Below are 11,577 nucleotides of genomic sequence, written 5' to 3' on the forward strand. Positions count from 1 at the left end.
CTCCTTTAATTCTGTCAAAATCTCACTGAAACATTGACCAATATCTAATCCTACTAACTTTTGTAGCCCCGCCCAGGTCCCACACAAATAAAATAGGTGTCAAGCTCTTTGCAGCACACTGTCATCATGTTCCTTTACAAACTCCTCAGCTTTTTCTTTGTAGCTTCCAAAAAGGAGGACGACTCTAAACATGACTTGTCCCTTTACAAGCGTGGGGATTTATTAGAAGTCCCCAGGACGTTATTCACACATTTTGGCATCTACTTGGGGGACAATCGCGTGGCTCATCTCATCCCGGACTTCCTTCCAGTAATTTCCAAGAATAAATCTGCCATTGCCAAGATGGTAACAAATAATCGTCTTCTGCTGGGGGTTATCACTAAGGTTGCCAGCATCAGAGTGGACTCTGTGGCGGACTTTGCTTACGGCTCAGAGATTCTGATTAACCACATGGACAAGGTGTGCAGCCAGCCTCCTCTGGACGGGGACGAGGTGGCCAGAAGAGCTGAGAAACTCCTGGGCTCTGTCACCTACAGCTTACTGTGGTACAACTGTGAACACTATGTCATGTACTGCAGATATGGCATGGCCATCAGCTACCAGACATACCAGGTAGAGTCTCTGGCCTGCTGTTAGTAGACATTAAAAGAGAAGTTTAAATGTATTTGTGCATATTGGCTGTAAAAAGATCCTTTCCACTTCAAATACACAGTCCTGGTTCCATGCAAAAATAAATTCCAAAGTTAAGCTTATGTAAGGCTTCAACAATCTGAGTCAGTCGTGCTAATCTTTCCGATTTAAATTGTTTCCATCCCAAAATCCCCCTTTTTATGTCCCTTGACAAAATTTTCTTGCTGAGCTGCAGTGGAAGGGAATATGGCACTAAAAACAAAGTAATTTTGGAGGATAGTCTTTTAATCAGACTGCTGAGGCCTCATAACAGCTTCACCTAAACATTGAAAGAGCCACATGGAGACAAACCTGTATTTTAATATAAGAGAAATTTAAGTATCTTCCATCAAAGTATGATTGAATTCGCCTATGAAGTATGGTCTACTCCATGTCTGCTGATGAATGCAACAGAAAAAGTCTGTAAATTTATTATAAATAAACAGTAGCTTGTCGAGAATATAATATTTTTTAGCAATTATTTAGAGATTTATGTGAAAATGTGTATTTGTTTTCCAACATTAATCTTGAATTCTTCACGTGTTTCCATCTTTACACTCTGGGGATTATTGCATGAGAAAGGTCACATGGAAAAACCACAGGTTTAAGGTTGATTGCACGTGCAGCATTTGCAATGCTTTCAGTTATTTCCATGGATTTAGTGAAACACACTCAGTCTAAGGTGATGTTAATCTAATAAGAGTATTTATGTGAGTATGTGACTGAAGAGAACTTATTTCACAATGTATGGCCACCTTGAGCTGAAATTCAGATTTAATGACATTGGGTCACATGAGGATATTCTCACAGCAGTCATGTTACTTTAGCCCACTGGAGTAAAAATTAACTTATTTATCAGTCAAGCAGCTCCACCTAGTGTTACTTAATGCAAAAATTACTGCTGATCTGGAGGCAACTGCCACTGAACAGCTAATTATTGAATTAGTCAGCCTCTCATCACCAGCTAATTCTCACTCTCTCTCTCCCAGTTCTGCACGACGGTACGGAAGATTGTTTTCAGCAGGATGAGCGCCTATTTGACTGCACTGTGTGGCGCAGGAACTATGCTGTATCTGGGCTGTGTGACACCAGTGACAGTTGTAACAACCCTTCTCATCTCATTCACCATCTGGATGGCAGCCTAACAGCCTCTGTTGGGAGAGAGTGATTTAATACACAGGGGGGGAAGCTGAGATGAAGTCCTGGGATTCAGCTGCATCTCTAAAGGCATTGGGAAACAAATATGTTCACTATAAAAATGCCAGTGCTTTACTTTTTACCTTTTTTTGGGCAGTTACAGAGTTTAACTGATGTTCTATTTTTGTCTTTGCCTTTACAGTTTGCTTCTAACAGTCGTGCTGTTATAAACCATTTTTGTTGTTAGATGTCTAATTTTGTACGTTATTCATTATTAATGTTCACCAGCAGGCTCTGATATTCAACATTAATCTCATTTAACAGTAGCAGCTCATTGATTATAAATGGACTTTGACTGAGCACAGCGGCAAAACTCCGGAAGACTGAGATAAAGCCCAACAGAGATATCTGGAAAGAAGAGATGGACCTGTGGAAACATTATGGTGTGTGCAAATGAATGTTGTAGTGAATGCTTTTTAGTGTGATGTTTTAATCATGCTTTAACTAAACACTGGCTAGGACAAAGTGCAATAAGTTTCTTTTTAATGGAGTACAGTATATTTGTGATATATTGTAATGATGTGTTTGTCAGTCCATTAAATGTGTATTTTTACCTGCTTCCTCGTTCTTTCTTGCACAAAATATCAAAAACGTATAACTTATCATCCTTGCTGGTGCCATTTTAGTTTTCTATTATTTTCCTTGTCTTGTGTAATTTGTTTCATTGCAGTTTTATGTTATTATTTTGGTACTGCCTTGCACAGCAATGTTTTGAGGTGCTGTATAAATAAAGTTTATTATTCTTACTATTGTTATTGCATTTCCTGGATTGTGACAAATAAAAAAAACAACAACAGGCCTTAAAAATACAATAAAGGACTCTCCACGGGAGCATATTACTTGATACAGACATGGGAAAAATAGTCATAAACAATTAAATTACAGTGAAATGTTTCACTTATTACTGCAGAAAATAAGAATAAGAATAAGAATAAGAATAAGAATAAGATAGCAACACTGGGAAACTTTCTCCAAGCATTTCCCCAAGAGGTCAAAGTAAGGAAGCAAAATCCTCCAGCTAATAGATAAACTGATTACAGGAGATACTTAATGGTGAGCAATTGATATAATCAAAAACGACATTGATTTTTTGGGTGATTAATCATTTCAATAATCAAAGGATCATAGTTTTAAATCATTAATCCTGCCTCTGTCCAAAGGGAAAACATTCAAAATGGTTACAAGAGTCTTAGGAGACACTTAGTGGTGAACAAGGAATTTATATTCATATCGAGTCAATAAATCTTTATTATAGTCTGACCGTGGTGGATATATATGTGTCTACAAAGCTATTACGTTAATGTAAGTCCTCAAAGATATACTGATGCCCACAACACTTTTCTGAAAAAATAACCTATAAACTCATACGAAGTAATCCCTCTCAATCATCACTTATGACTCTCTAGAAGTGTGTGGCAGTGTATTTTTTCTACACAGACTCTGCCCTCTGCCTGTACTTTCTTATTCTCCTCGTATTGTCTGTGTTCGGGGACGTTTACAGGCGTGAAACCCCACAGCCCTCAGCTGAGGTCGCACTTTATAAAAAGGTAGCGACCATCATGGGTTAACTATGAGACAATAGGCCCTTGGGCACAGACCACGGCCTCTCCTGCTGTTAAAAAACAGAGTCTGAGGTAATTTTTGTCTCATTGAGACAATCTTTTGTCTCTTTAAGGTCAATTTGTGTCTCTTTCAGGTCTTTTTGTGGTCCAATTAAAGTATATTTGTGTGTCTTAGAGGTAATTTAGTGTTTTTAGTTGTTTCATTAAGTGTGTTCTCGTGGTTGTTTTGTTTCTCTTTGTAGCATTTCGTGTCTCTTTTAAGTCATTATGGGCCTCACTGAAATATTTCTGTCTCTTTCAGATCATTTTGTGTCTGTTTGTGGTAATTTTGTGTCTCTTTATATTAATTGTGTGTTTCCTTATGACTGTATCTCTTTCTGGTCAGTACGTGTTAGAGTGACATTTTGCAGGTGAAGGCCTCTGACACTTGCACCCTCGGGCCTGTACACTGTAGGCCTGTTCAGTAAACCATTCATGGTTAAAAGGTGGTAAAACATCAGCAGCAGGCATACAAGAGGCACATTGCCAAAAAACACAAATATAGTGAGGTAAAACACTAAACGAGAGTGACACTGGGTATGGCTTTTACTTTCATTTTTGCTCACGAGTGCATTTACAAACATGAACAGACAGTCCTTAAACTAATCAAAATAATAAGTATAACTTCTTTAGTGTAAAATCACCTGAAAATAATAATTATAAAAAAAGAATAATTTTTACCTCTTACCTTAGAATGAGACATTTATATGTATAAGGAGCAGGTCTTCTTCAAAAGAGATCGCCATGTTTCTGAGGGGATGCTTGCCTCAGGCACTGAATGTGTTCGCTCCGCCATTGCACCAGGTAAAAACCTCCTGATCATTTGGACCTAAGTTATTCGAGAAAAAAGATGAGCACTCATTAGTAGGTGTTGGGCAAGTAGTCCGTCCCTGACATGCCAAACAGCATCTGAGAAACAGTCATTTGTAACATTAAAGTGCTTTATTCCATTTTTTTTCCCAATTAAAATCATCAGTACTGTTTGTTTTGGAGAGGTAGAGACCTTTGAGAATAATTTGTAGAACCTGAGCAATGAACACTGAAGGAAGTCTGACAGGGTTTTAGCTACCTGGAATCTGCTATCCTCCCCACTTAATGACTCTAAATCGCCCCAATTGTTACACACTTTTCCTTTAATATACATATTTCCTAATAATCTTTTAATTATTTGAAGAATCTGAGAATAAGTGCAGCCAACAAAGTCCAAAAGAGTACAGGAGACAAGCAAAAGGTCTAAAAAGGCAGGCACCAGTTACAACTCAGCGTGGAGGAACAAAATGGCGAGAGAGCTGTGATGCAACTTCTACAGCACAGGACTGGAATAATAACTAAAGTGCAGGTAGATACAGTATATATATATATATATATATATATATATATATATATATATATATATATGTTGTGATGAGCTGATGAGGGAACTGGGACCAGATATGTGAGAGTCAAGGTTAACTGACTTGGAAATGCAGGAACACTCTGGGGACAGCTACTGGACAGCGAGGGAAAAGCAGGTTCTGTAATATTAACAGGGAGATTAGAAAGTGTCACACTGGAGAGAAAAAGAGAAAAAAAAGAAATGCAATTTCATGTTATGAAATTGCATTGCCTTTACATCACACCTGTCTTTCTTTTTGCAGATAGTTCACTAGGATAGACAAAGAGCTCTGGTTGCAGATGTATTGATTTTTGAATGTGGTGTCAACAAAGAAAAAAACACTTACAATTCAGAGTCTTTGTTTGATTCAACTAAACCACAAGAAACATGTGCTCCAGAAAAGGATAGGCACTCAATGAAGATCCTTGGGTCACTAATCAGCAGTTATGACTTTGTAATTATAAAGGCCAGAGAGCAAGAAAGAAAGAGAAGGCAGAGCCAGGGTGGCAGGTCTGAACAGACTGCAAAAAAACGATTTCTGGTTGCGGAATGATGCAACACTGAGTGGTGTCAGTTTGTAACATGGCAGAGCTGTCTGATAAGCTGCTGGAGGTTGAAATGTGCCGGTGACACGATGTAATAAAAGGAGCGCGAGGGTGTAGGTGGAAGGAGTGGTGGATGGGTCCATCTCTTGTTGATGTCCCGGCATTGGTTGCCCTGTGCTTTTGTTGCCTTTACGTAATCATGTGATTTTCTTGACTAACCATGTGCTTTTGTAGATGTAAAAAAGCAGATTTTTCAAAAGTTCTGAAAAAATAGCTTTGCTAATGTTTTATGATGAAGAATATGCATCTGATGCCAAACCTCACCTCACCTCCCATATACAACCATGTGTTATCACCTGATCAAAGATCGGTTGAAGTTTCATACTTTAGTGACTATAAGCCACATGCATAACTTACTGTAGTGATTAGACCTGTAGTTAAGATGATTTTGTCTCATCCTATTTTAGGTCCAGTGGTGGACAAAGCACACAGCTCTTGAGTATGGATATTCCTGGTCAGATATTACCCAAATACAAGTGAAAGCTTCTGAATCAAATTATTACTTGAGTTAAAATGCTGAAGTACTCTCTTTAAAAATCTTAAGCATTCAAATTACTTTTTTTAACAAATAAATTCAATGCATTGCTGTATATTGTCATACTACATTTACAGATCCTTATGACTCTAAATCATGCCACTGAATGCACTGACAGGCTTGCAGAAAATGCTGCAAAGCCTTTAGAAATCCCCTTATTCTTGTAGGCTGTGATGAAATTTGTGTGTGGTAAACAAAGCAAACATTGAACACAACATGAATGATTCTTAATTCATAGAAACTTCAAACATGCACTTTGAGGTATGTCCATGAGTGATCTGATGGGGAATCTCCATCTGCTGCTGTAGCCATTACCACATAACCGAAAACAATCACATGCTGATGACCTCTGCTCTCTACCTGCCTCTACCGATGAGCTGTCCAATCTGAATCGCGTCTGTGTGAGGTAGAAGTACAGGAACACCACAAATACAAACAAATCACAAGCAGAGCTGCATGATCACAGTTGATGGACTATAGCCTTTTAGAAAATAAAAAAAAAAAAAACGTCTGCAGACTTCAAAGCAAATCTAACGAGTAATGAGAGCCTTCATAGAAATGTCGTGAAATCAAAAGTACAAAATTTGTCTTTAAAATGTAGTGGAGTCAAAGTTATAAGTTTCCAAGAAAAAAAATCAATTTAAGTACAGACACTCAAGAACTGTACGGAAGTACAGTACTTAATGACCGTTTGGGTCATGTATGAAACTCTTGCTATACACATGACATTGGTGATGACCTATCAGAAGGTCCTTGGTCTCAAACTACATCCATAGTAAAATATCTGAAGTCACTATAATTCAGACAGTCTAAATTTATATCTGCTGTGAAACTGAGCAACACAGAAAAAGTCCAGTGTCAATGAAAGATAATTGCCTTGCCGTTACACTTACACACTAGTCCTGCAGAGAAGTTCTACGTATTGATTAAAGAGAGGCCCATGTAATGGGCTGAAGCTCTCAAGTTCTATTAAGCAGAGTGCAGGTGCACAGTTCCCGCTGAGAGTGAAGAGTAACTGAGTTAGGTCAGCCTGAAAATTGATGCCTTTCAGCTTTTAGCCTGCATTCACTGAGGCAAATCGGATTTTTGATCTATATTCTCACATGGTGTCGAGGGTGTCCCTTATTTAGTAACCCATAAACACAAGAAACATGGATCACATGGCTGCTTTAGAAACCAAGTTTTCTATGACAACAGAGTATAAATCTATACCGAGAGCACAAACCAAGTCTGTCTCAAGGTTAAAATACGACTTGCTTTGAGCATAAACACGGTTACAATGTCCACCATTCATAATCACTAAAAACAAGAGAAAAAAGCCATTGCTATAATCTATGTGCTGATGATTTTTTAAATTCTAAATTTCTGCATTTGATATAGATTGATAGATAGGCCAACCTTTTACAGCTGAGACTTTCTTTGTGTGTGTTGTTTGAGCACAGCAGTAAATCTCAACCATTTTCTTTTTTTAACCCACAGCCTTGAGGGAACTGTGAAATGGTTCCCACACCAGTGAAAAAGTTATAGACTCAATTTAATGATCTGACCAGCAGTGGCCATCAATTTAAGTTCACTTTCATGGTACAAAGGCAAAGTCCTTGAATGTAATAAAGCACCTAATTGCCTAGGTAATTACTCAAGTTTTTCAGTGTGAATTGTAACACACATTGGCCATGAAACATACGTCGTTTGATGCCCATACTGCCAATCTGACACAAATACTGACAAAAGAGGTAATCAAGGTTTAGCAGCTGGCAGTTTGTGAATGAAGGTAGGAAATAAGATAGTGGCGTATCCTGATGCACTGATGAACTTCAGATTGCAATGATGAACAATATGACACTGTTCGTGTGCAGGGCACATATAAAACAATTGGTGCTGGTGTTTAGACATGTATCATACATAGCCTCTTCTGTTTTCCTCCAATGCTCAGGTACAGTCTGCCATAGGAATGACACTGTTTTCATGTATGCTGTTTTAATCTACGTGAAAATAAAAACAAATGACTGCTCACAGCTCCCCAATTTCAAAACTTGCTTACTTGCATGCAAAAATGTCTTCTGTGTAACTGCCCACAAGTTACCCATTACCCAAAAAATGGTCATGGGTGTTTAACCCAATTGCCAGAAAAAATGTTGGCACTGCATGTTTCTGCAAACCATGGATACAAAGCTATGTTTCAACAATGTTGTGGTTGATAGTTAGTTAGGTTTAAAAAAAAAAACCCACATGGTTATGGTCATGAAAAGATAATGTTTTGGTTTAAAATACCTGGTTTTGGGGGCACAATCTCAGCAGGTTAAGTAGCTCTGTGTCTCTGTAAAAAAAACCCAACAGTTATAGTCTCAAAAACGCCCACATTTGGAGCCTAAAAAGCCAAAGAAACCACAGCAGTGGGTGGCTCTAAAACACTTTGGTTATTTGTTGATTTCAAACATTAGTCTACAGTGGTCTGTAGATTATAGATTATCAACCATCCCCTCCACCGTCTGATTACAAAGTACGCTGATAGACTATAGTGTCACCTTAGAAACATTGTTATGAAATGTATGAAACATGCAAATGTGACGTATAATACATAATATATACGTACAATCAAAGTAGCTTTTTTCTTCTACATTGCTATTCTTGACTCACATAAAAAGTGCTTTATTCCCACCACATTTCCAGTACAGTATACCCCAGCTCATCTTCAGTAATAGGTCTCAATATTGGGATTTTTTTATGTCATTATTATTCATGTTAAGGCCCAGACACACAAAACTGGCATCAAAGAAAGCAGCGACAAAGGTTGACGGTTGTGTCACCTTATGTTGCCTGTATCTCAGCTAAAAAGTTGCACTTCAGCACATCACAAAGACTACAGCCAATGGCCAACCAGCATGTTCTACACCTGTGACTCTCCATAGCAGCAGGCAGTGAAAGCCTGTATTTGTCATTTAAAAAGAGAAACTGGAAGACAGACGGACAGGACGGATTAAAGACAATAATTAGCCTGTTAGCACATTACCAACACAAACTGATGTTAAAAGAACAAAAGATATTTACTATGCACTAGCAAACAACAACACAAGCAGTTGGAAAGTGCTTCTAGCAAAGAGCTTGATGGCAAAAAACAAAAATCTCACCAACATAAGTTAGTTTTTATCTCAGGCTCTCTTGACTTTGCCATTTGTTTGCTTTCTTTACCTTCATTTGTCTTCGAATGAATTGAGCTGAACTGCCAATAAGAGTGATTTCAGTCACAGAGGGCTCCACTGTCTCCGACTCAGATTCAATATGTAATGGCCAGAAAAAAAAAAAGCCAACAAGGGCTAAAGATGTGGGACATACCACAAAAACAAGGGCACTCACCCATGGCCCAACACTGACCGACAAACAACCACTGACTTGGTGTGTCAGGGTCCTTACAATGATTACACAAGAGGCAAGGGGACTCGTGAAACTAAACTCACATCTTCAACATTAAGCTCAGCTTCAACAAATGCATAACTTGCTCATCATTATTTCATCCAGTATATCCTTACACCAGAGACAAATTTAAAAAAATCATTCTTTTATTGTTGCAGGCAGCTGAACTGGTCTGATGCTAACTGAGAAATCTGAAACAGAGACTGTACAGTTATTGTTTTCCACAGCTTTTTAAATGCTTAAATGTTACACAACAGCAACTATTATGTTATTATGATGTATATTAAAGCAGAGTCGTAGTCAGCCCACAGACAAAAAGAATATTGGCATTGGCTTTGAGAAAGCACTGTGGTCTAAATTGACAAAACACACACACACACATATAGCAGCCTTGGGTGTATGAACAGGAAGGCCAAAACTTTAACATTATTTGAATACAAATTTCCGGTGGTCGTGACATGATCACCTCATTTAGATTCACAAAAGACTCTGGTGTGTCTGGAGATACAGATCAAGATTGAAGGAAACGCACACAAAGATGCATCCTTTAAGTGAAACCTGCACAGTCATATGGATAGAAAATACCTTCAATATTTCATTGAATCTGTAACAAGAAAACCCTAAATGATGCTTTATGCAGACAATGCCTATGATTACACAAAGTCATTACACTGTCCTTTATATCTGCATATTTGACCTTAGAAGGGGTGTCAACATAATTTGCTGCACATCATCCCCTCCTCTCTTTCAGCTTATTTTTATCATCTCTATATTGCCACTACCAAAATAAAAGCAGAAATATCTTTAAAATGACAGTTTTTGTATAGAAAACAATTACATAATTTGCAGCATACAGTAGGGTTTGCATTTGGATGTCTACTTTTCTAACAAGACAACAACACAAGCAACAACATTTAAATGTAAAATAAATGTTTTGCTAAAATTGACTATACAACCTTAACATTACTGTGCCAAACATTAATATGTACCTCTTTTATTAATAACTAAGGATTTAAAAAAAAGGTTAATTGTTTGTTATTTTTATAGCTAAAATTAAAGCAAGTATAGTGTAAACTTTCCTTTTTTAACCACTTCACCCTCAAACAGCCATTTGGTCTATTGATCATGACATTCTGTGGGAATGTGCAGTTTTGTGCAGAACAGGTGACATAAGGTTGATTTTTTTAAGAAATATTTTTTTATGAATGGTCCCCTGACATAAGGATTGTATGTAGCTAAGCATATCAATGCCTGTGCTGTTCAGAATGACAAATGTGCTGTCGTCTTCTAGAAACAAAGTGTATAAAACATGAGAACTCCTGTGGGTAATTACGTCAGATATCTCTGGAGCAGGATTCTGTTCAGATCGAGGGAATCAATAAACAGCCACTGCTTTGTGCAGTCATGTTCAGTTACTGACTTGCTGCATGTTGCTATTTAATGCAGTGGATAATTAGCTCTAATTTCTAAGATGATTGCTATAAGTCAACTCTAAATAATGCATAAAGCAAATAAATTTACATTTTTAGCATTGCACTGAGTTTACTAAAAAAAGGATTTACACATTGTGCAAGCCAGAAATTATTTTAATTGTCATTACATATAATAATATTATAAACTAATTTAGTGTGGTGAATTTCTTATTATCATTTGAAGCAATCTTGTGAGAACTTAATTTGATTATAAAATGCAAATTCAAATGGAAATGCATAAAGAGAAAGAGGAGAGATATAAGTTAGTTGAACCTTTACTTGAGTGAATTAAAAAATAACCTCTTCTTGTGAAAGCTCCAGCATTTTCATTCATAGCACTGTTTCTTTTACAAAAATAATAATATATAACTATATTATATAATATTAATATAAAATATATCATATAATATATTAATATATACTCCTTTAATCAATTCTTTAATATGAATCTATATTTTAAATGAATGAGTAGAATCAAAGGTATTTATTTCTTAGGATTACACATTTCACAGCCTGCAACTTCACTGTTTTGATTGACTCAACACTCTCATCAAATGTTGTTTTCAACAAAAAGAAGAAAAAAAAAGTCTCCAAAAACCCACTGCATGTTGTCCAACAGGAAATAACAAACGAAGCAACTATCTGGTGAACATAATGAAGCATATAGCAGCTTAAGAGCAGGATATTTTTCTCAGGAACTGACCAAAACTGA

The 11,577-nt window shown here is 37.1% G+C and overlaps 1 protein-coding gene across 1 annotated transcript; it reads left to right on the forward strand.

Annotated features, from left to right (window-relative positions):
- The first annotated feature begins 126 nt into the window (after positions 1 to 126).
- On the forward strand, positions 127 to 2,606 carry LOC121963621 (lecithin retinol acyltransferase). The gene is made up of 2 exons (XM_088075273.1): positions 127 to 612; positions 1,659 to 2,606. The coding sequence occupies exons 1-2, from the start codon at positions 127 to 129 to the stop codon at positions 1,812 to 1,814; spliced, it is 642 nt and encodes a 213-aa protein (XP_087931399.1). The 3' UTR covers positions 1,815 to 2,606.
- Positions 2,607 to 11,577: the final 8,971 nt, after the last annotated feature.

This window comes from Plectropomus leopardus, chromosome 3 (assembly GCF_026936395.1).
Source record: "Plectropomus leopardus strain MGB_pleo_1.0 chromosome 3, ASM2693639v1, whole genome shotgun sequence".
Classification (NCBI taxonomy): Eukaryota; Metazoa; Chordata; class Actinopteri; order Perciformes; family Serranidae; genus Plectropomus; species Plectropomus leopardus.

Coding starts and splice junctions, on each gene's coding strand:
- LOC121963621 (XM_088075273.1), top strand. CDS start 127: ATGTTCCTTTACAAACTCCTCAGCTTTTTCTTTGTAGCTTCCAAAAAG. Junction 613..1,658: donor TCAGCTACCAGACATACCAG/GTAGAGTCTCTG, acceptor TCTCTCTCCCAG/TTCTGCACGACGGTACGGAA.